The 25,363-nt window shown below is 34.2% G+C and overlaps 1 protein-coding gene across 8 annotated transcripts in view; it reads right to left on the bottom strand.

Annotated features, from left to right (window-relative positions):
• The window catches only part of LOC145297666 (uncharacterized), a 1,332,115-nt gene that overhangs the window by 171,316 nt on the left and 1,135,436 nt on the right, over positions 1–25,363 (bottom strand). For all 8 annotated transcript variants that reach the window (XM_080143840.1, XM_080143841.1, XM_080143838.1 and 5 more), the window contains 2 exons: positions 14,601–14,741; positions 435–573 (listed from right to left, as the gene is read on the bottom strand). In XM_080143840.1, the coding sequence (XP_079999966.1) occupies positions 435–573; positions 14,601–14,741 (280 nt within the window). The remainder of the gene's footprint in view (positions 1–434; positions 574–14,600; positions 14,742–25,363) is intronic.

The following is a 25,363-nucleotide window of genomic DNA, read 5'->3' as shown; positions in this document are numbered from 1 at the left end:
TTAATAACTTGATTTGATCCCATAATAATAAATGTTAAGGGGTCAAAGTTTAAAAAATTGGTCGTTTTTTTCTTATATTGCCCAGCACACATCTCCAAACACCCGAGCAACGCCGGGCTGAAATGCTAGTATTTAATATAATTTAAAAATAAATTTGCAATTTGAATTAAGAACATACACAATGCAAAGTTTTAAATAAAAATTGACATTTTATTTAAGACATGAATTATTTCAGTTGTATGCTTTACCCCAAAGCTGTCAGAGTTGAGATCAATGTTTAAAAATATATAATTTAACTTATTATCCAATATTTTAGTTAGGTGTTACAGACAGATTATAAGATATACATGACACATTATAAATACAAGAATAATCCAAAGGAAAACACATGTAAAAGAAATAATCATATGATTTTCAAAATGCAATGAACTTACTTGTTGATAGCATAGATTATAACCATGAAAGATGTAAGAGTGACCAATGTAGAGTAGAAGACTTGACATGAGAAGTAGACAACAGAAACCATGAGATGTCTCTGGTTGAATAATGACACCTCGTTTGCATCAATGCAGCCTAGAAAGAAGAAAAAAAATGACAGAATTATTATTATTATTATTGGCTCACAAGGTGCTTTCACACAGGTCTTTAGAGATCTTTCCCTGAAAACAGCCTGTGGTGTTCCCTGGAAGCTGAGTGACAACAAGTCTCCCCAGGTTTCCAGTACTCCCCACCTCTTTCGATAACATTTGCAAATAAATTTGCATTATCGCAACAGCTGCTTGCCATTGATTTCTCGTTGGCAGCAGCTATTGGTCTTTGCTGAGATTTGAGTGGCAACAAGCCTCCCCAAGGTCCCAATTCTCTTCGCACTTATTCGGCTGAGGTCTGGTCAGTTCATCGGTCTTTCCTTCCTCCTTGACTTTACTTAGTTATTTGGTCTTGCTCTTTTTTGGGGCATGATGTGGCAATGCAGGTAGGGTTGGGTTAGAGAACTTATAGATATGCGGTTTCAGTGTTCTTGGTTCTATATAGTGTTTCATGTTTTGCCTTTGCAGCAGTTTGTCTGGTCTGCCCTTGTTGTTCCTGCGTGTTAGTTTCTACATTCAAGGGTTTTTCTTAATATTTCAGCTGTTTTCATTATTGCTGTTCATTGTATTTTTCCAATCATTCCTTGGATTCCAATTTTTCCCATTCTCTTTTTCAAAGTTTTTCGGGATTGTTCCTAGAGCTCCTACTATTATAAGTATTGCTTTGATTTTCTTCATCTTCTATATCCCTTTCAGCTCTCTGGCTAGCTCTGTGTATTCTGTTTCTCTTTTTCTTTGATCTGTGGTCAGCTGGAACAGCAAAGTCTACGACTTGACAGGATTTTTCTTTCTTGTTAATTATTACGACATCCGGTCTTCTTGCTTAGATGGGTTTATCAGTTTGTATGTCCATGTCCCATAGGATTTTGCGATTCTCGTTTTTAAGTACTGTTGCCAGCTTATGTTTGTACCACTTGTCTGTGCGTTCGAGATGCAGTTGTTTGCATTATTATTATTATTATTATTATGGGCAGTCAGTGTTTTGAGATACAGTGCGGGAATTTTAGAATGATCTGACAAGGATTTGCATGTCATAGATATCAAAACAAGAAAAGTCTTAGCAATGTTTGGTATATTTCATATTCGAAGTAGTATAGCAAGGCTGTATCAAAAGAGGAAAGATGATGGGAGAGGATTGAAAAGTGTAAAAGATTGTGTTAGAACTGAGAAGATGTCGTTGAAGGAGCATGTGGTTAGAAGTGAGGAGTGGATGCTTAAGGTTGTGGTCAATGAAGTGGAGGTATGTGAGACCAAGGCTGATTATGTGAAACGTATGGATAGAGAAAGGGCAGAGGAACTGGCGAGGAAGAAAATGCATAGAAGGTTTTCCATGATATAGCAAAAGTGGCTGATGAAAGATCATGGCAATGGCTTAGAGCTGGGTATCTGGCTAAGAGTACTAAAGCTTTTGTTTGTGCAGCATAAGAGCAGGCATTAAGTTGGTTGGTTGTTTTTGTTTTACGGCATATCAACCATTTTCAGGTTATTTAACGCCGAATCCAAAGATTTTGAATAAAGATTTTTTAATAGAATATATTTGTTGTTTTCAAGTTGGTTTCTATTTAACCCATAGTTGGGACCCTAACAGGTACTACCACTCCAGGTCAGAGTGGACCTGGGAGCAATGGCAATTAAAGGGTGGCTCTACATTCCCCAAAGCTTGCAAGCTGGGGCCTCACCACTGGATATAGTTTAAGGTCATATCCAGGACCAGGAGGCATTAGGAACATAAAAAAAAGTGGTTCTAGGAGAGGAAGTTGCTGCAGAATGCCGGATTTGTGGCAAGACCTCAGAGTCAATTGCGCACCTTGCAGCAGAGTGTAGTGGACTGGCCCAGAGAGAGTACCGCAAAAGACATGATCGCATGGGATTCTGGATATATTGGGAGGTGTGTAAGAGAGTTGGGGTGAAGTGTGCTGGAAAATGGTTTGAGGAGGTGCCTGATGAAGTGAGAACAAGTGAGGTTGGCAAGGTAGAGGTATGGTGGGACAAAAGTGTCATAACGACCAAGCAATTGGAACATAATCGTCCGGATTTGGTCGTCATTGACAAGGTCTCAAAAAAACTGGCAGATTGTAGACTTTTCAGTACCCTGGGGCAGGAATGTGAGAGAAGGAGAATGAGAAGTGGAGAAATTATGCTCCATTGGCCTTGGAGATAAGGCGTATACACGGGGTTAAAACACAAATAATCCTGGTTGTATTTGGTACACTAGGAGTAGTATCAAGTCGTCTGGAAGGACAATTGAAAAAACTACAAATCCCCAATGTTTTAGGCGGCCTTCAGACCTTTGCAATTATAGGTACCACCAACATCCTTAGGAAAACCCTTAATCTTTGAAGCTCCTGGTTTGAAGCCGGGATTAAGGGAAATCCTGTGGAAAAGAATCCCATCCCTTTCCAGAGAGATGTTGATAAATGTTTGCTTTTTTTTCTATTTTTTTTTTTTTTTGCTCTTGCTGTCGTTGTTTGTTTAATTGTCCTTATCTAATTTCCACCATCACGGTACCCATTTTACCCATATTGTTAATAGCCCCCGAGCCTTAATAAACGGTGACTATATGGTAAAAAATATTTATGAACATTTTGACATGAATTTCATGTTCAATAATTTAATTTAAATCATAATATGTCTCTATTTTGGTCTTTTGGGTGTGGACATAATACAATTTATGAAATGTATGAAAATAGTGAACATTTACCTGGAATTTTCCTACATTAGGTGGTGCCAACAATTTCATACAAAAACAAAATAGCAATGATTGAAGTTAAAGCAAAACAGTCTTGAAATAATTATGCGACTATAGTTTCTACAGATTCTTTATGTTCATATACTAGAATAAATTTTGTCTTGATTTTTTTTTTGATGTTGATGAAAAAATGCTGATGAGAATCAAGTAGAACAAAATTTAGATAAAGTCAAAAGCTCTATAGGACATAGGGATACGGTGTCTCACATTAAAAGGCTTTGGCATTAAGATAAAATATAGTCTTTCTATTTTGAACAGATTTGCTAGAGATTGAACTCTCTCTTTCTCTCCCTCCCTCCCTCTCTCTCTCTCTCTCTCTCTCTCTCTCTCTCTCTCTATATATATATATATATATATATATATATATATATATATATATATATATTTGTTTATTGTTTATGGAAAGAATTCCAACAAAGTGCTCGATTACAAAGAAAATTTTTTTCAATATAAGAACTTAATATTTATTTATTTAAAATTGTACAGAAGGTCAGAAAAACATTGACACCGACGGTACCAATGTTTTTCTGACCTTCTGTACAATTTTAAATATATATATATATATATATATATATATATATATATATATATATATATATATATATGAGCCTGCCTTTTTGGGTTGAGCACTATTATTAAGTGATGTGTCCTGTTGCTACTTAGCATAATTCCATATTTTTAAAGTGTTTATATAAATAGATATATATATATGGAGGTATTGTTTATGAACACTTCCTATATTGGCCCAATGGATAGAGCTGAGGATGGTTGATGATTCAATCTCTAGCAAAGGAGAGGTGTTAATCAAGTCATACTGTAGTATTAATGAGGATTAAATATCAAAATTATTGGAAATACAATGTCATAAAAAAAACACCAATATTTTTGACAAAACAGATTAAAGTATGTAACTTGCATTAAAAAGCTATTAATCACAAAAATACGAGTAGGAAACTGGCTGTACTTTATATATGTATATTTTTTTTTACAAGGTGGTCACCACTTATCAAGGCCCGGAAGCCACTCGGGGATAAGGGTTATTGCGTGTACAGTATATTAGTGTTTGGACTTGAAGACATCCAGGTTGTAGTCAAGTGGGAAACAGGCAGACGGAACAGAGTTCCACAGGCGTGCACTTCTAAGAAAGAAGCTTTGTTCATGGAATCTATGTTTTGGTTTTGGTACAGTTAAAGAGTGGGGAAAATATTTGAGAGTGGTTTCAGCTAGACGGGTGCTCCTTGTGAAAGATTGGCAAGGGGGGGGGCAGAGATTGGAGCTCAGACGAGCACTTGCCATGGATGTAACAATAAAACAAAGACAGGCTCACAACATCTCTCCTGTGGGAGAGAGGTTGCAAGGAAAAGAAAAGGGCACCACCCACTAAGCCACAAAGCCTATTTTGTACTCTGTCAAGGCAGGATAGGCTGTTTTTAGCAGCTCCTGCCCAGATGTGGCAACAGTACTCCATTCTTGGATGTATTTGGCTTTTATATAGATAGAGAATTGCATCAGCAGTGAGATATCTTCTGGAGCAGTAGAAAGATCCTACCATTTTTCCAGCGACCTTGGCTTGACTTGACTTGATTTACATGTTCCATTTAAGATCAGGAGTACAGGTCAAGCCCAGAAGCTTATCAAAACATGGAGCTTCCCCTAGTCGAAAGCCATCCATTTCGATTGATGCCAGATGGGGATCAGAGCGTTGATGATTCAATCTCTAGCAAAGGAGAGGTGTTAATCATAGGAGCTTGGTTTTAGATGCATTAAAAGTAACCAGCCACCTCTTCCTCCACTGTACCATGCACTCGAGATCAGAGGAGAGGGAATCAGAGAGAACTTTATCATTTATGGCCTTTGATGTGTTGCCATAGATGATCATGTAATCATCGAATGATTTAAGTATGTGTTTTGGGAGATCATTGATGTAGATCAGGAAGAGAGTTGGGCCCAGGATGGACCCCTGAGGGACTCCAGCATTAATATTGAGAGCCTCTGATTTCTGCCTATCAACCACTACTCTTATGAGCCTATCAGAGAGAAATGATTTAATAATCGAGAAAACATTTCCAGTTATATCATAGCTGGAAATCTTGTGAAGTAGGCCCTTATGCCATACTTTATCGAAGGCTTTTGATATGTCAAAAGCAATTGCCCTAGAGAGGAAGCCTTTGTCAAGAGATTCACTAATCCTATGAGATATAACCATTAGCACATCTGCTGTAGATCTAGCAGAACGGAAACCATATTGCATGTCACTAAGAAGGTTATTTCTGTTGAGGTGGTTGACTACTTCTCTATTTAATATGGATTCCAGCAACTTACTCATGACACACAGGAGACTTATTGGTCTGTACTGAGAGGGAGATGACTTATCACCTGAATTCTTAAATACAGGGCATACTGATGAGGTTTCCCAAGGTGTTGGAAAGCACTTCTCCTTAAGGCAACGCTTAAACAATTTTGTAAGTATGGAGGCAAGTTCTAGTTGAAGCTTTATCAGCACTATAATTAGAATGCCGTCAGGGTCAGTTGCATTACTGGAATCAAGGTTCTTGATTAGCTTAGTGACCTCACGCACAGATATTTGTATGTTGCATAGCGTGTTGTCAGTTATAAGAAGAAATACGGGGAGTTGATGGCCTTCGTCGCATATGGTAGAATTAGCTGCAAAGTTCTTGGCAAATAGTTTGGCCTTGTCTAATGCTGACGAGATGACCTCAGGTTTATTGATGATAGTTGGAATAGAACGCATGCTTCTGTTCAGGATCCTGTTTGCTATTTGCCAAAACTGGTGGGAACCAAGTCGCTGCTTAGCTACTTTGGATTAAACAGACTGAGCATATAGCTCTCTTGCATTTTTATTACTCTTTTACAGTGGTTGCTGGCAGTCCTGAAAGCAGCTCTAGTCACAGTGCATCTAAAAAGTGATTTCTGTGCGCGATGGCAGCAGCACATTCTGGGGATAACCATGGCTGGCTATTTGGTTTTTGTTGGAATTTTTTGGATGGTATGAATTGGTCTATGCCTACAATTAACCATTCGGTTAGGTCTGATACTATAGAGGACACATCCTTTTTAAACATAGAATGTAGAGGTAGATCAGATATAAATGTATGGAAGCTATCCCAGTCAGCCGTAGAGTATCGATATACAATAAGGTGGAGAGGTACGTCTGAAGACTTATTGCATTTCGTTTTTATCTTAACTGATACAACAGAGTAGTCAGAAGATCTCAGAAGGGACAGAATGGAACATGAACATTGAACATAGCTCAGGGGAAGTTGTGAGAAAAAGGTCTAGAAGGCTAGCGTATTGACGAGAAATATCGGGCACATGTGTGGGTTCGTGAACAATCTGGGTGAGGTCATAGGCAATGGCGAAATCATGACAGAACCTCCCCTTATCATCTATCTTGTTCGAGTGGGTCAGTCATTCCACATTGTGGACATTGAAGTCACCACAAATGTGAATGTTAGCCAAAGGATGAATAGACAGGATGTGGTCAATTTTCTCAGATATGCTCTTAAAGAGAGTAACTCCGCTGTTGTGGGGGCGATAGAGGGCAATATATAAATGCAGTGGTGTACACAAGTGCAACCCGGAAGCACATATAAGGTAAATTCGGGCCTTCACTGGAGATATTCCTACCACATGGAAAGCCATCTTTTATATAGGCACATATTCCATGTACATGGCGATCTTGGGGGTCAGATTTAGATGTTAAGTTAGAGTATCCTTAAATTATGAACTCGTCTAGGGAAGTGGTCGACCCTATTCCAGTTTCGCTTAGGAAGAATATGTCTGATTTTGTCTCCTGTAATTGTGTTTCAACCTCTGGAAGGTTGGAACGTAGACCCCTGATGTTGGAGAAGGAGACATGGTAGCAGGGGTCTATGTTGGAGGATGGGATTCTAGGTTCATACGTGACTTTTTTCTGGAGATATTTCATGTTAAGGTTTTGGAATATGGTGGAACAGGTCGACAGACTTGGTTAGAGCAGGACAGAGAGGGAAAGCAGGAGAGAAAAGATAGGAATTTTTTTTTTTTTTATGAATCTGATTATCTCATAATTAGATTAGAAAAATCCCTACATAGATTGATCTATGGTTTGATGATATTAATCATTTCTTAATGCAGTCAAAACGTAGATCGATCCACTTAGGGATTTTTCTGATGTTTATATAATTTTTCTTATAAAAGCCCTTCATATTTTTTACTTATAATATACATATAATTTTACTTATAAAAGCTCTTCATATGTATTGAGCAATTTTGAAAAGATATTTGTTTTTAGTTCAATACATAATGATAGATTTATTTTAGTTGTTACCCCAATTTTTTTTTTCTTCATTCCGATAATTTTATTTTAATTGTTCCCCCTCTTTAAATTCATTTCCCTATACCCCCCCCCCCCGAAAAACCTCGATTCGGCTTTGAAAAGTTAGGGCGAAACCTGGTCGGCCGACTCTATCCCCTTATTTGTCTAACTTCTTTTTTTCTCAACCTCCATCCTTCCTCTCCATGTTTCCTCTCCATCCTTCTTTTTAGCATGGATACAAAAAAAAAACCTCCCAAATGCCAAATGTTTTTACTTGGGTGCCCAAATTCATTGGTGACAGTGGATCATTACCACCAATAAAAATATTTTCAGACCAGACCTTAGAAAATATTACCCCCCCCCCCTTCCCAGCCTGTTTAATTTTAAAGAAATGACACTGATGTACAAATTTAAGATAAAATACCGTCCTGGAAAATGAAATTTAGTACCACACTGTGCATCCCGATATCCTGCAGATACCTCACATGAGGATTCTACTCAAACCATCTACACCATAGTGAAGCCGCATTCTCATTGACATATGGAAACGACCTCAAGCTGAAAGCTATCACATTGGAGAGCTTCCCCAAATCAAGGAACAACCTCCCGCCCATAGCTCAAGTATTCTGGCCAATACATGAAGAATTGCACTGCTTAGAGAAGGGATAACAATCAAGGCAAATAAAATTTTAATATCTCAACAACTCCGAGAGGAAGTGTTGGAATCACTCAATTCTCCACATCAGGGAGTAAATGGCATGCTGGCAAATGGAAGTTAGTGATTGTTTTGGCCAGCATCAGGCAAACTAGATCCCAATGCCAATAACACTCTCCCAGTCCATATAACCTTTAATGTTACCAATGGAACCGGAATTTCCATTCCGACAAGTAGTGGTTGACTTTGCAGACAGAGCAAAAGTTACTTAATATATGTCGACCAGTATAGGGATGGGTAGAAGTGGCTTTAATGTCATTAGAGAAAACTAGAATGTTTGTGACATGCTAAGAACCTGGTTCTACACATACAGTGCACCCAAGGAGATATCCTAAGATGGAGGACCCCCATTTGAATCACAAGAATACAACTCTTTTTTGAGAGACTGGAGTATATGAAAATGCACATCGTCAGCCTACTACCAATAGATTAATGGGCATGTGGAGTTAGTTGTTAAAACAGCAAGACAGATACTTCTTGACAACACAGTCAACAATGGACACTTATGCCATGATAGGGATGCTAGAGCACTACTGACCGTAACTCTTGCCATAATGCTTTACAGTAGAGTCATTAACGACAGGTATTGAACACAGAGGCAATGGAAGGAGATAGGCAAACTAAAAGAGCTGATGATGGCTAAAAGGCACATGTGGAATGAACAGTTCTATAACCAGCACTGTTGTCCACTCAGCAAACTTCAGGTTGGAGACTCAGTACTGATCCAGAACCAGGTGGGTAAATATCCTCATAGGTGGATGAAAACAGAGAGGATCATAGAAACACGAGGCAACAAACAATACCAGTAGGATATGTAGCAGCCGGGTAATGCTTCGCAACCATTGATTCCTTCAAAAAATCTACTCCGTTGTGGATGGTCCATCTCACACTACACTAGGTACACCACAGAATCCTGATCAGTCGAGAGGTGGAACACAGTCCAGGTGATGGAAGTGGATGACATTTAACACGCAATGAAAAGTGACACCAGAGGATATTTGCAAGCAGTCAGCCAACTACCAAAAAGACAAGCATCTGGTCGTACAAGATGAGTGCCGAGAGGTCTGTCCCCATGAATGCGTGGGAATTCACATGAATTCTTTGATCAAGCAAGTTGACCACATTCATACATTCAGTGGTCATAGAGGAGGGCGCATGAAGGGATGACAGTTATATCCCTTGGACTGGCGAGAGGCAGGTAGGAGTTACCTCTCCATAGGGCATATAAATATAGGTGGACGGGCATCGGTAGAACATCTGGTGTTAAATGCTCTTCTAACTCTAAAAGTAGAAAAAGTAAAAATATATGGTATACCCCCACTTTCAATCTAAATGTCAAAAGACTTGTTAGGAAAAAAATTCTAAATCTCATAGAGCCACATTTCCCACATTTTACATAAAATATTTAACAAAAAACAGTAAAATTAAGAAACACAATAGGAAAATTTTGAACAATACAAATGGATAGAACACTTATATGTAAACTAAATCGTATAACTACTTGAATAAAAGGCAATGTACATTTAATAGAAATTACTTAGTGACCTCTATAGTATATAAAACCACAATTTTCATCAAAGAATATGCAAATATCAATAAATTTGATATTAGCATCGCTGGTGACATGTTCAAGGAAAGATTCACTAGTCATAAATGCTCATTTGAGAATCCGAACTATAAAAGAAACGCATTCTTTTTTTTTTGTTCATTATAATGAACAAAATTTATCTCTAACGGTGAAGTGGAATATCTATTATATCTAAGGTACTAGACTCTATTTCATTGTCTAGTAGCTGCCGATTAAATGAATTTTCCTCTTTTCCCAGTAATCCTGACACATGTGTCCAAACGACCCCAACAGAAATTATGAATAAGAAAAAAAAAAATCCAAATTTTTTATTTTTCTTTATAATAAAAGACTAGCCTCGATGAAGACCTGTGGCTTAAGTTGCCTGCTGAGATCTTTTTAGATTGAAACGAAATATATTGCACTTTTATTCAGCACTATTGACAACCTTGTTAAATTCAATAGTTTTTACTTTTGGATATTTTAACCCGATATATATATATATATATATATATATATATATATATATATATATATATATATATATATATATATATATATATATATATATACACGGCTATGTATACACATACACATATATATGCATATACATACACACACACACATATTTAGACATACATACAAATATATAATGATTGCCATATGTACATATTTCATTAAATAAAATAGACGTATTTTGTTTATTAATTCTATTTTTTATCGTTTCCAACTTCCGAATAATGGTCTTCACTTCTGATAGATGTAATCACCATATTTGTCATAAGTCCGAATACGTCCCAATCCTTCTGGTTTCATTGTCAAGGATAGATTAATCTAACTGATTATGAAAAATTTATGTAATTTCTTTTTATATAACATGTGTATTTCTATATTTTTTCATTAATAGACCAAAAAAAAAAAAACGTGTATTTTATTTAGTAAAATATGCTTAAACAAATGGTGCTTAACTATACATGTACATATACATATATACACACACACATTTATATATATATATATATATATATATATACATACATTTACACATGCACATATACATATATATATTTATATACATATATAAATATACACATATACATATATGCATGTGTACATCTATATATACACATATATACATAAGTATATATATATATATATATTAGTGATGGTACGATTCCAACATTTTCCCCGATTCCAATACAATTACCGATTCCGTACTAGATTCCTGATTCCAATTCTGATTCTTATAAAAAAAGCGCCCCCAAAAAGACAACTATAGAATGATTTCATTAAATGGCGTCGGTTTAATTCTGTTTAAGAAATGTTCCTATATTTGGAGCTTTACTTATTGCAGAGAACAATGAGTTTAAGATATAAATATATCAAATTTATTATTTAAAAATCAACTAACAATTTAAAAGGTATTTTTGAAGGTTTGCAATGCAAGGGTGTACAGTCGTTATGAGCAGATAAATAAATAAATGAACGATAAAAAATTCAATAATTAAAAAAAAAAATATTTATATTTATTTATCTACCTATAAATATGAATACAAAAAATAATATTAAAAAAAAAATTATTGAATTATTTATCATTTATTCATTTATTTATTTACTCATAACGATTGTACATTCCTGCATTGTAAAGCCTTCAAAAATACCTTTAATTCTTTAACAACGCTTCAAGCAAACCACGCCATACTTCTTCAACTAACAATTTGTTTACGTCGGTTTATTTTCTTTCTCTTTAATAATTTGGCGAAACAAAATCTATAAAATAACAGACATGTTCATTTTTTTTATTTGTATCTCACCGATAATTTATATACAAAATACGAATTTAGGAAAACTTGTTCATAGAAAACTCGCCCATTTTTGCCAGGTAGGAAAACTGGTCCATTATTGAATAAATATCAATTGAAAATACATTTTATGACCATTCTTGAAGAATATATTGTTTTTAAAAGAGAATATACATCCCATAATATATTTTAAAATATTTTTACTTGTTTACTGTTGTTTAAAAAAAATAAAATTCATTTTTCTGTGTTCGTTTTCTACCTAGCTTTGAAAGTTTTTAGTGGTTCAACTTATTTTAAAAAGTTTATTTAGTTAAAAAAAAAAACAAGTAATGTCGAGTGCTACTTTTGAATAAAAAATGTCTGACATGAGAGGATCACACCTTAGAAGTCTCGATAATCGCTCAATATAGAAATTTAAAGAAAATACTGAGGTAGATAGAGTTTTAAAACGCCCCCCTCTCTCCAAAAGAAAATAAATGTGTATATATTTTAGGTAATATCCAAGATCACTGCTCAGAAAAAAATCAAGCTACCGGAAGTGGATACGGTTGATTATGTAACGAAACCGAACGGAAGACAAGAAACACGAAACCATATATTTATTAAAAAAAAATTACTTGTGTTATTACAAAACAAAACAATAAAAAAAAAAGAAAACGCTTGTATTATCAAATAATAAAACAAATATTCTATTTAAAAAACTTAATTTAGTTTTAACACTTTTTGTGTTCATAAAACAACAAAAGGCACTTCTGCAGTATGCGGACAGCGATCAATTTGTTTGGTGCATTTCACTAAAATGTCTCCAGGTGGTGCTTCTCGGTCAAAAAACATTTAAATTATTAATTTGTTGATGACCTTTCAAAGTTGCTTTAATTAAAAAAAAATGTTTCATTTAAATTATTTATTTGTTCAAAAAAAAAAAAGAAGCTATTTTACTTTATAAAACATCGAATGCTGCTTTCATTACAAAATTGTTTTATTAAAATTATATTTTCTTACGCAGACTTAAATAAATGTGTTTACAATTATATATTGATACATTTTTATAAAATAAATGTTTTGATTTTCAAATATTTTTCTGTTTAGGGAAAAAAAGAGTTTTGTTTGTTACTTATTTGTCATGTTATTTGACCAAGAAGAAATTGGAGTTATCGCTTTCTAACAATAGCCGCCGTCTGCATACTGCAGAAAGTGCCCCCAAATGACTTTTAAACAACAAAAAAGCTTTGGTCAATGTCAAGTTTCTTTTCAACTCTCCAAAAAACTTTTAAATGACGACTTCTATAACTTTTCAGACGTACTGAAAACGAATATCTCATTTAAATTTGGGGCAGATAAATAGTTTGCATGATATGAAGAAATTACTTTTTCAAAAAGTGGGTGATCGCTTTTCCATGTAAATTTTTAAAATTCTTTTTTAAGTGTCTTATTGCATCTTTTCTTCGGAATTTTTTTTTTCCACCCATTCATTTATTATCATCACTTGATCCTCTTCTATTTTATTTTATTTTATTCTCTTCATTTCATAAGTTGATAAGACGGATCGGGTGTTCCGTGTCTTTTTGTTTTCAAACCATCTTTTCCGATTTTACTCACTAACTGATTTTTTCTTTTTTTTTTTTTCTTTTTCGGCGTTTCAATTCAACTGAGTTTCTAATGCCCCGTTTTATGCTTCATAACAACAATTAATTCATTTATTTATTAATCCATTTACTAAGTTACTCATCATAGTAGACACTTATGTTTTTCTTCATAAAAAGGTTTTCATACCCGGTTTTCATACTAGTAAATAAGTTTATTATTATTGTGATTATGAACAGTTATATTTAAAAAATATTTGAATTTGAACTGATTGTTTTTCGTGTATGATTTTGTCTTCGATTATACGTGTAAGCATATACTGCATATACTGGTCAGGAAGTAGAGCATGTAATTAAAGCTAACCATTCAGCATAGGGTGAAGTGGGAGTCAGTGGGGTAACATTTAAACGGACCACCCCAGGTGACATTTACTCTAGCTATGCCACTGCCTTGTGAGAATTTGGCCCTTGAAGACATCATTAGGCGTTTTGAGGGAAACAGAAAAGGTGACATGGAGACATTCAGATCAGATCATTAAATGGATTATCTTGTTTCCATAGGACATTTTGGCCCATGTTGATGATGCCACAGATGACATAGTAATAACAAGTACAAGGAAATCTTCTGAAGATGCAGGAGCACCAAAACTAGGAAGCCAGAATGAAGCTGCATTCCAACTAAGATTCTTTCTGACCAAAGATATAGGACAGAAAGCATTACCTATTCTTCAGCGATGTGAATGTGTGTGAAAAAGTCCATTTAAGTTGTATTGATTTAACTAAGAATCAAATATCAAAGGTATGAATTATTGTTATTAAGCAAAAAACTCTAAATTACATGCAAGTTTTTATTGTGTTTTGTTGATACTTTTCGTTTGTTGTTGTTAAAAATTAATGTTGGACGTCGAAAAAAAAACATGCTTCATCTTAGGATAAAACACTAATCGTATTTTATGCTGATCAGGACATAACACCCTTTAACAAAAAATAAAAAGCATTTCTTTTTTTAAATAAAAACATATCTTTAAAAAATAAAAAAAATAAAAAGCATTTCTTTTTTTAAATAGAAACATATCTTTAAAAAAATAAAAAGCGTTTCTTTTTTTAAATAGAAACATATCTTTAAAAAATAAAAAAAAATAAAAAGCATTTCTTTTTTAAATAGAAACATATCTTTAAACAAAAATAAAATAAAATTTTTTCTTTTTTTAAATAAAAACATATCTTTAAAAACATTTTAAAAAAACCTTTCTTTTTTACAGAAATGTTAAAGTCTCACCTTGTTTGGCAACAATTCCAAAGCCAGCAATAGACAAAAGTATAATGATGGCGCCACAGATGGAAGCGATGAAGGGGATGAAGAAACTACCACTGCTGGAGAAGAATGGCTTTTTCTTATCATATCCATCTTCGTCAACAACTAAAAGAAAAATATTTATTAAAAACAATAATCACAATATAAGAATAATATAATTGTAGAATTATATAAAAAAAGAAAGATATTGATTGTTATGCCTATTTCAATAATCTTTTCTTTGGTGAACGAAATTTGTGAGAATTACACGAACAAACGCTTGTGATATCATAAGTACAAAACATTTGTAATATTCTTAAGTACAAACCGTTTGTAATATTTCTGAGTAAAAAACGTTTTTCATAATAACAAGTCCAAAACGTTTGTGATATTAATAAGAACAAAACATTCTTGAAAATTACAAGTAGAAAACGTTTGTGATATTAAAGTAACGACGGTTGTGATAATAAAAAGTACAGAAAATTTGTGATATTCATAACAACTAAACGTTTGTGATGATTACAAGTACAGAAAGTTTGTGACAAACCTATGTGATATGCATGGATACAAAACGTTTGTGATATTCATAAGTAAAAAAACGTTTGTGATATTCACAAGTGCAAAACATTTGTGATATTCATAAGTACAAAACGTTTGTGATATTCATAAGTACAAAACGTTTGTGATATTAATAAATAAAAAACGTTTGTGATATTCATGAATAAAAAACGTTTGTGATATTCATAAGTAAAAAACGTTTGTGATATTCACAAGTACAAAAGGGTTGTGATATTCACAAGTACAAAAGGTTTGTGATATTCATAAGTACAAACGTTTGTGATATTCATAAGTAAAAAAACGTTTGTGATATTCATAAGTACAAAACATTTGTGATATTCACAAGTAAAAAACCTTTGTAATATTCACAAGTACAAAACATTTGTGATATTCACAAGTAAAAAACGTTTGCGATATTCACAAGTACAAAACATTTGTGATATTCACAAGTAAAATACGTTTGTGATATTCATAAGTAAAAAAACGTTTGTGATATTCATAAGTACAAAACATTTGTGATATTCACAAGTAAAAAACGTTTGTGATATTACAAGTACAAAAGGTTTATGATATTCACAAATACAAAACGTTTGCGATATTCATAAGTAAAATACGTTTGTGACATTCGCAAGTACAAAACGTTTGTGATATTCATAAGTAAAAAAACGTTTGTGATATTCACAAGTAAAATACGTTTGTGATATTCAAAAGTACAAAACGTTTGTGATATTCATAAGCACAAAACGTTTGTGATAATTACAAGTACAAAAGGTTTGTGATATTCACAAGTACAAAACGTTTGTGATATTCATAAGCACAAAACGTTTGTGGAATTCGTAAATAAAAAACGTTTGTGATATTCACAAATATAAAAGGTTTGTGATATTCACAAGTACAAAACGTTTGTGATCATTCACAAGTACAAAACGTTTGTGATATTCACAAGTACAAAACGTTTGTGATATTCACAAGTACAAAACGTGTGATATTCACAAATAAAAACGTTTCTGGTATTCATAAATAAAAAAACGTTTGTGATATTCACAAGTACAAAACGTTTGTGATATTCACAAGTACAAAAACGTTTGTGATATTAACAAATACAAAAGGTTTGTGATATTCACAAGCACAAAATTTTGTGATATTCATAAATACAAAACGTTTTTGATATTCACAAGTACAAAACATTTGTGATATTCACAAATACAAAACGTTTGTGATATTCAAAAATACAAAACGTTTCTGATATTCACAAATAAAAAACGTTTGTGATATTCACAAGTAAAAAACATTTGTGATATTCACAAATACAAAACGTTTCTGATATTCATAAATAAAAAACGTTTGTGATATTCACAAGTACAAAACGTTTGTGATATTCACAAGTACAAAACGTTTGCGATATTCACAAGTACAAAACGTTTGTGATATGCACAAATACAAACGTTTGTGATATTCACAAGTACAAAACGTTTGTGATATTCATAAATAAAAAACGTTTGTGATATTCACAAGTACAAAACGTTTGTGATATTCACAAGTACAAAACGTTTGTGATATTCATAAATACAAAACGTTTGTGATATTCACAAGTACAAAACGTTTGTGATATTCATAAATAAAAAACGTTTGTGATATTCACAAGTACAAAACTTTGTGATATTCATAAATAAAAAACGTTTGTGATATTCACAAATAAAAAGGTTTGTTATATTCATAAGCAGAAAACGTTTGTGATATTCACAAGTACAAAACGTTTGTGATATTCACAAGTACAAAACATTTGTGATATTCATGAATAAAAAACGTTTGTGATATTCACAAATACAAAACATTTTTGATATTCACAAGTACAAAACATTTGTGATATTCACAAGTACAAAACGTTTGTGATATTCGCAAAGACAAAACATTTGTGATATTCACAAGTACAAAACTTTGTGATATTCATAAATACAAAACGTTTTTGATATTCACAAGTACAAAACATTTGTGATATTCACAAATACAAAACGTTTGTGATATTCACAAATACAAAACGTTTGTGATATTCACAAATACAAAACGTTTCTGATATTCACAAATAAAAAACGTTTGTGATATTCACAAGTACAAAACATTTGTGATATTCACAAATACAAAACGTTTCTGATATTCGTAAATAAAAAACGGTTGTGATATTCACAAGTACAAAACATTTGTGATATTCACAAGTACAAAACGTTTGTGATATTTACAAATACAAAACGTTTGTGATATTCACAAGTACAAAACGTTTGTGATATTCACAAGTACAAAACGTTTGTGATATTCACAAGTACAAAACGCTTGTAATATTCATAAATACAAAACGTTTCTGATATTCATAAATAAAAACGTTTGTGATATTCACAAGTACAAAACATTTGTGATATTCGTGAGTAGAAAACGTTTGTGATATTCACAAGTACAAAACGTTTGTGATATTCATAAATACAAAACGTTTGTGATATTCATAAATACAAAACGTTTGTGATATTCACAAGTACAAAACGTTTGTGATATTCATAAATACAAAACGTTTCTGATATTCATAAATAAAAACGTTTGTGATATTCACAAGTACAAAACATTTGTGATATTCATGAGTAAAAAACGTTAGTGATATTCATAAATAAAAACGTTTGTGATATTCATAAATAAAAAAACGTTTGTGATATTCATAAATACAAAAAGTTTGTGATATTACTAATTATAAAACGTTTCTGATATTCATAAATACAAAACGTTTGTGATATTCACAAGTACAAAACATTTGTGATATTCATGAGTAAAAAACGTTAGTGATATTCATAAATAAAAACGTTTGTGATATTCATAAATAAAAAACGTTTGTGATATTCATAAATAAAAAACATTTGTGATATTCATAAATAAAAAACATTTGTGATATTCATAAATAAAAAACATTTGTGATATTCATAAATAAAAACGTTTGTGATATTCATAAATAAAAACGTTTGTGATATTCATAAATAAAAAACATTTGTGATATTCATAAATAAAAACGTTTGTGATATTCATAAATAAAAAACGTTTGTGATATTCATAAGTACAAAACATTTGTGTTATTCATAAATACAAAACGTTTGTGATATTCATAAATACAAAACGTTTGTGATATTCACAAGTACAAAACGTTTGTGATATTCATAAATAAAAAACGTTTGTGATATTCATAAATAAAAACGTTTCTGATATTTATAAATACAAAACGTTTCTGATATTCATAAATACAAAACGTTTGTGATATTCATAAATAAAAACGTTTGTGATATTCATAAATAAAAAACGTTTGTGATATTCACAAGTACAAAACATTTGTGATATTCACAAATACAAAACGTTTGTGATATTCACAAATACAAAACGTTTGTGATATTCAAAAATACAAAACGTTTCTGATATTCACAAATAAAAAACGTTTGTGATATTCACAAGTAAAAAACATTTGTGATATTCACAAGTACAAAACGTTTCTGATATTCATAAATAAAAAACGTTTGTGATATTCACAAGTACAAAACGTTTGTGATATTCACAAGTACAAAACGTTTGCGATATTCACAAGTACAAAACGTTTGTGATATGCACAAATACAAACGTTTGTGATATTCACAAGTACAAAACGTTTGTGATATTCATAAATAAAAACGTTTGTGATATTCACAAGTACAAAACGTTTGTGATATTCACAAGTACAAAACGTTTGTGATATTCATAAATACAAAACATTTGTGATATTCACAAGTACAAAACGTTTGTGATATTCATAAATAAAAAACGTTTGTGATATTCATAAATAAAAACGTTTCTGATATTTATAAATACAAAACGTTTCTGATATTCATAAATACAAAACGTTTGTGATATTCATAAATAAAAAACGTTTGTGATATTCATAAATAAAAAACGTTTGTGATATTCACAAGTACAAAACGTTTGTGATATTCATAAATACAAAACGTTTGTGATATTCACAAATACAAAACGTTTGTGATATTCATTAATAAAAAACATTTGTGATATTCATAAATACAAAACGTTTCTGATATTCATAAAAAACGTTTCTGATATTCATAAATAAAAAACGTTTGTGATATTCATAAATACAAAACGTTTGTGATATTCATAAAAAAAACGTTTCTGATATTCATAAATAAAAAACGTTTGTGATATTCAAAAGTACAAAACGTTTGTGATATTCACAAGTACAAAACGTTTGTGATATTCACAAATACAAAACGTTTCTGATATTCATAAATAAAAAACGTTTGTGATATTCATGAATACAAAACGTCTCTGAGATTCATAAGTACAAAACGTTTTTGATATTCATAAATACGAAACGTTTGTGATATTCACAAGTACAAAACATTTGTGATATTCATTAGAAAAAACCTTTTTGATATTCATAAATACGAAACGTTTGTGATATTCACAAATACAAAAGGTTTATGATATGCACAAGTACAAAACGTTTGTGATATGCACAAATACAAAACGTGTGTGATATTCACAATTACAAAACGTTTGTAATAATCGCAAGTATGAAACCTTTGTAAAGTTGGCAGTATTTTGCGTGAACAGTCGACAGAGATGGCGGAAATTTTCTGTTCTATTTCTATCCTTGTAGCCGTGTCACTAGTAAGGGTGCTGGAAGTAAACATTTTATCTGGGCTGACGTTATCCGCCTGATAGTCAGGGACCCGAACCTTGGATTAACCACTAAGGAGGCTGTCCTATCAGCAGGCGCAATGTACTGGGGCTGCTGTATTGCCATTTGGTGAATGGATTCTGGACCATGCAGTAGTTTCTGGTGGGGCCTCTCGATGCCATACTAGTGGGTAATTGTTACGGCTTTACCTTATCATGTGTTACAAAAAAAAAAAAAAAATTCTTCGTTACTTTTCTCTCTTTGTTTCCCCTCTCTGTCCTGCTCTAAGCAAGTCTGACGACTTACTCCAAACTCCGAAATTCCATCATGACAAGTTTCAATAAAAAATACACGATTAAACCCGGATCTGAAACCTCCAACGTAGACCCCCACTACCATGTCTCCTTCTCCAACATCAGGGGTCTACGTTCTAACCTTCCAGAGGTTGAAGCCCAATTACAGGGACTAAACCAGACCTTTTATTTTTAAGCAAAACTGGAATTGGACAGACTATTTCCCTAAATGAGTTCGTAATTAAAGGATACTCTAACCTAACTTCCAAATCTGACCCCCAAGATCGCCATGGGCATGGAATATGTGCCTATATAAAAGATGCCTTTCCATGTGGTAGGGACATCTCCAGAGAAGATGCTAACTTACCCTATATGTGCTTCTGAGTAGCAGTAGCTCACACTACGGCATTTATATTTACTCTCTATCGCCCCCATAACAGCGGAGTTACTATCTTTAAAAGCATATCTGAGAAAATTGACCAAGTTCTATTAGCATATCCTTCAGCTAACATTCACGTATGTGGAGACTTCAATGTTCACAATGTGGAATGGTTGACCCACTCAAACAAGACCGATGATGAGGGGAGATTCTGTCATGATTTCTCCATTGCCTATGACCTCACTCAGATTGTTCGTGAACCCACCCGTGTGCCCGACAATGACGGCCAGTATGCAAGTCTCCTAGACCTTTTTCTCACAACTTGCCCTGAACTATGTTCAGTTTCCATTCTGTCCCCTCTTGGATCTTCCGACCACTCAGTTGTATCAATTAATATAAAAATGAAATGTAATAAGTCCTCACACGTACCTCTCCATTGTACAGTATATCGATACACTATGGCTGACTGGGATAGCTTCTGTACATTTATATCGGATCTTCCTCTGCGTTCCATGTTTAAAAAGGATGTGTCGTCTATAGTATCAGACCTAACAGAATGGTTAATTGTAGGTATAAACAATTTTATACCCTCGAAAAAGTTCCAGCAAAAACCTAACAGCTAGCCATGGTTTTCTCCAGAATGTGCTGCTGCTATTGCGCACAGAAATAATTTTTTCCACTGCTTCCAACGTAATAGATGTATGGAAACTAAAGCCGCTTTCAGGATTGCCAGCAACCATTGTAAGAAAGTAATAAAGAACGCAAGAGAGTTATATGCTCAGTCCGTCAAATCCAAAGTAGCTGAGCAGCGGCTTGCTTCCCACCAGTTTTGGCAAATTGCAAACAGAATCCTGAACAGAAGCGTGTGCTCTATCCCAACTATCATCAATGGACCTGAGTTAATCTCGTCAGCATCAGACAAAGCCAAACTCTTTGCCAAGAACTTTGCAGCCAATTCTACCCTTTGCGACCAAGGCTGCCAACCCCCAATATTTCCTCCTGTATCAGAAAACACACTATGTGATATACAAATATCTGTATGTGATGTTGCCAAGCTAATCAAAAACCTTGATTCCAGTAAAGCAACCGGCTCTGACGGTATTCCAATTATAGTACTCAAAAAACTTCAACCAGAACTAGCACCTATACTTACAAAACTGTTTAAACGTTGTCTTAAGGAAAATTGCTTCCCATCACCCCGGAAAATCTCATCAGTATGCCCTGTATTTAAGAATTCTGGTGATCGCTCATCCCCCTCTCAGTACAGGCCAATAAGTCTCCTGTGCGTCATGAGTAAGTTGCTGAAATCTGTGTTAAATAGAGAAGTAATCAACCATCTCAGCAAAAATAACCTTCTAGTGACACACAATATGGTTTCCGTTCTGCTAGATCTACAGCAGATGTGCTTACAGTTATATCTCATAGGATTAGCGAATCTCTCGACAGAGGCAAACTTTCTAGGGCAATTGCTCTTGACATATCAAAGGCCTTTGATAGGGTATGGCATAAAGGTTTACTTCACAAGATCTCCAGCTATGGTATAGCTGGAAATGTCTTCTCAATTATTAAATCATTTCTCTCTGATAGGTTCATGAGAGTAGTAGTTGATGGGCAAAAACAGAAGCTCACAGTATAAATGCTGGAGCCCCTCAGGGGTCCATCCTGGGCCCAACTCTTTTCCTGATCTACATTAATGATCTTCCAAATCACATCCTTACATCATTCGTAGATATTTTTGCTGACGACACTACCATCTATGGTAGCACATCTGTTATGTAATGGATGGCTGGAACCATCCGATACATAACTGAAAAGAAAAAACTTTTTCAAAACAAGATAATAAAAGATTTAAAAGGGTGGGCATCGAATAATCGATTGTCCACCAATCGAAACGAAAAAGTGATTACGTCGTAAACAGAGAAATTGGACGACGATTTTTTTGTTTACAAAACAAGGGAACGTGACATTCCTTGTAACTTTGGAATCTATATGAATTTAGCATGAGAGATAAATTCACGTGTATCAATAAAGTCAATAGTCGGTCAGCTGAAGAGAAATCGGTCACGATGTCTCTAGGTCAAGATGCGGCGAAAGACTGTCAAAACGTGACCAGCAGACACGCGCACCGGTATCGAGCAGAGTGATCAACAGGTAACGTGAGTGGAAATAAAACAAGCAAAAACATGCTAATATAAGAGGTGATTTTTGAAGTCTAACCAGAAGGAGGAGAGAAGAGAGAAGAGGCAGAGAAGAGAAGAAGAAGAGAAGAAGAGAGAGACGCCGATAGGAAACGTGCGATTGTCGAGAGCATAACGTTTCCACACACCCCTCTCCATCACTGAAATGAACAGTAAGCCACACTGTTAAATTTTGAAGTATCAGAAATCTCTATGTAAAACGAGAAAATAATTTCAAAACAAAATATATTTTCATATAAAAAGCCAGCGTGTCTTACGTCTTGATTTGGTATGCTGAGTTACGTCTGACCTTTGTGTGCATGTTAATTTCTTTTTAGTCGGAATCGTTATTTTGACAGGGATGACAGCCGAAGAAAAGCCGAGAAGAAAGAATGCACAGTCAAGGGGGAAATAACTCTGCCGTCTTAGCCGTTACCATAACAACCAGAAAACTAAACAACTAGACGATCAATAAAAGATGGCTACTTGGTTTTTGTTGCAGCGGGGAACTAACTAACAACGACCGTTCCCAACCTAGTGGTCCTGACGCTATATAACAAAATCTATTTGGTGCCGTAAACCAGTTTTGCATCAGCGATGCAAAAAACCGAACCTGGGGTATATATAATAAAACTAATTGGTGCCCTATGACCGGTTCACTCATACCTTTAAAAAAAAAAAAAAACTCTTACACGAAAAAACTCTTACACGAAAAAAACTCTTATATAAAGAAAAAAAAACCCAAAAAAACTCTTACACAAAAAAACTATTACACGAAAAACTATTACACGAAAGAACTCTTACACAAAAACAACGGTTACCACACAAACAACAAAAGACTAATCCGACCAAAACGAAGAGAAAAACGCACGCAAGGAAAAGGCAAGGTCAGTGATTTTTTTTCAATATTTTTCATAACCTCGGCTCTAAAAGTTGTGTTGAAAAAAAAAAAAAAAAAAAAATTTTTTTGTTTTTCTTTACTTTTTTCTCATAATAATTAGGGTATCGAGTAAATAATTTTCGAAGATGGAACAGCATATTTTTACAGATTTTGCGCAGATCCTAGGGGCTAAACTACACAACGTAGGGAAGGCCATTTCGAACTCTCTGAGGGGGGAGGCGTTATTAGCGAAAATAAAAACTTTAGACTCTCGACAATCGCACGAATACAGTAGGTGGCTTAGTGATATAGATAAGTATAGTAGAATAATTAGACAAACGGAGGAAGAGAAATGTCAGTTAGCATTATTAACTACGGCTGGCCCAGTGGGACAGTTTGTTTCAAGTCTGCTAACCAACAATGCGAGTTTGGCATGGGTAAACTTGAAACAAGCTTTAGATAATTATTTTGGAGTTCAGGCAAATCCTACCAAATTTATGAGGGAGTTGGCAAATATTAGACAGGGTAGGAGCGAAACTCTGCAGGACTACATGCAGAGGTTAGTGCGCTTGGCTGAAGGTTCATATGGAAGCCTAGATACGAACAATGTGGTAGTAAAAAGCCAAGTGATAGGTTTCTTCAGCAAGGGGCTATATGACAGAGAAGTCAAAATCGCTGTCATGAGGGAGGAACCTAATCGAGGAACGGTGGCAAACCCGTATAAAAGGCAATGTCCGAGAAGAAGAACCTATGGAAATTAATTATAGTAGACGCCAGAAGAATGTAGAAGCGATAGGGAAAAAGAGATTCCCAGAACCAGATAGGGGGCATGGGAATTATAGAGGATTTAATAGGGGACCCGGCTTCAAGGCAAGAGAAACGGAGAGCCCTTGGCCGGGGATTAAGTGTTTCAATTGCGGCAGAAAAGGCCATATAGCCAGGAACTGTGTTTTCCCTAAGTCGGGAAACGAGCCACCCCCACTCGCAAGACGCCCAGCGAGAGGAAGGGGGGTGAACAGACGAAGATAGTAGGACATATGGGCGCCGCTAATTGTATCCCTATTAAAATAGAGAAAAATAAGTTTAGAGCATTAGTAGACACTGGCGCAGAAATTTCGGTAATAAAAAGTACCGTGTTAGAAGGGCTCAGACAGAAGCCTGAGATAAAGAAAATAGAGATGAATTTAAGGACTGCAAACGGGTCACCTCGCTTAGTGCAAGGAGTGGCGCGTTTGCAGATTAAAGTAGGAAGCCAGTACATTCGACATGATTTCATAGTGACAGAAAACCTAAATAGGAACGTCATATTGGGCCGAGACTGGCTCAAGCAAAATGGTGTTAGAATGTACTTTGATTTAGGAGCAATTCGATTAGGCGGCGAGTACATAGCGCTGCAAGAAGAGGCTCATATTTCTAGGATAGTTAGATTAAGACATGATGTCACCCTAAAACTGCAGCATTTACATGCGTGCACAGCTCGTGCCAGAATGAAAAACGGTCAGGGTTTGGACTACGAAGTAGTACAGATAGATAAGGGCTTCCTAAGTGATTTAAGTGGTGTATCGGTAGCGAACACAGTAGTCACAATAAAAGGTAGGAAAAGCTTTCCCTTACTAATCATGAATAGTACAAATCAGACAGTAAAATTAAAGAAAGGTTACAAGATAGGTACATGTAGCAGAACAGAAGTAGTAATGGCGATATCAAAGCCAAATAAACAAAAGAAGTCGGGAAACAAGAGTAACCTCGACGGCATAAAGGTGCC

This window comes from Euprymna scolopes, chromosome 18, assembly GCF_053919585.1.
Source record: "Euprymna scolopes isolate OS-2025 chromosome 18, ASM5391958v1, whole genome shotgun sequence".
Taxonomy (NCBI): Eukaryota; Metazoa; Mollusca; class Cephalopoda; order Sepiida; family Sepiolidae; genus Euprymna; species Euprymna scolopes.
Note: the sequence above shows the minus strand (reverse complement) of the source record. Positions and strands in the feature narration are given on the sequence as shown.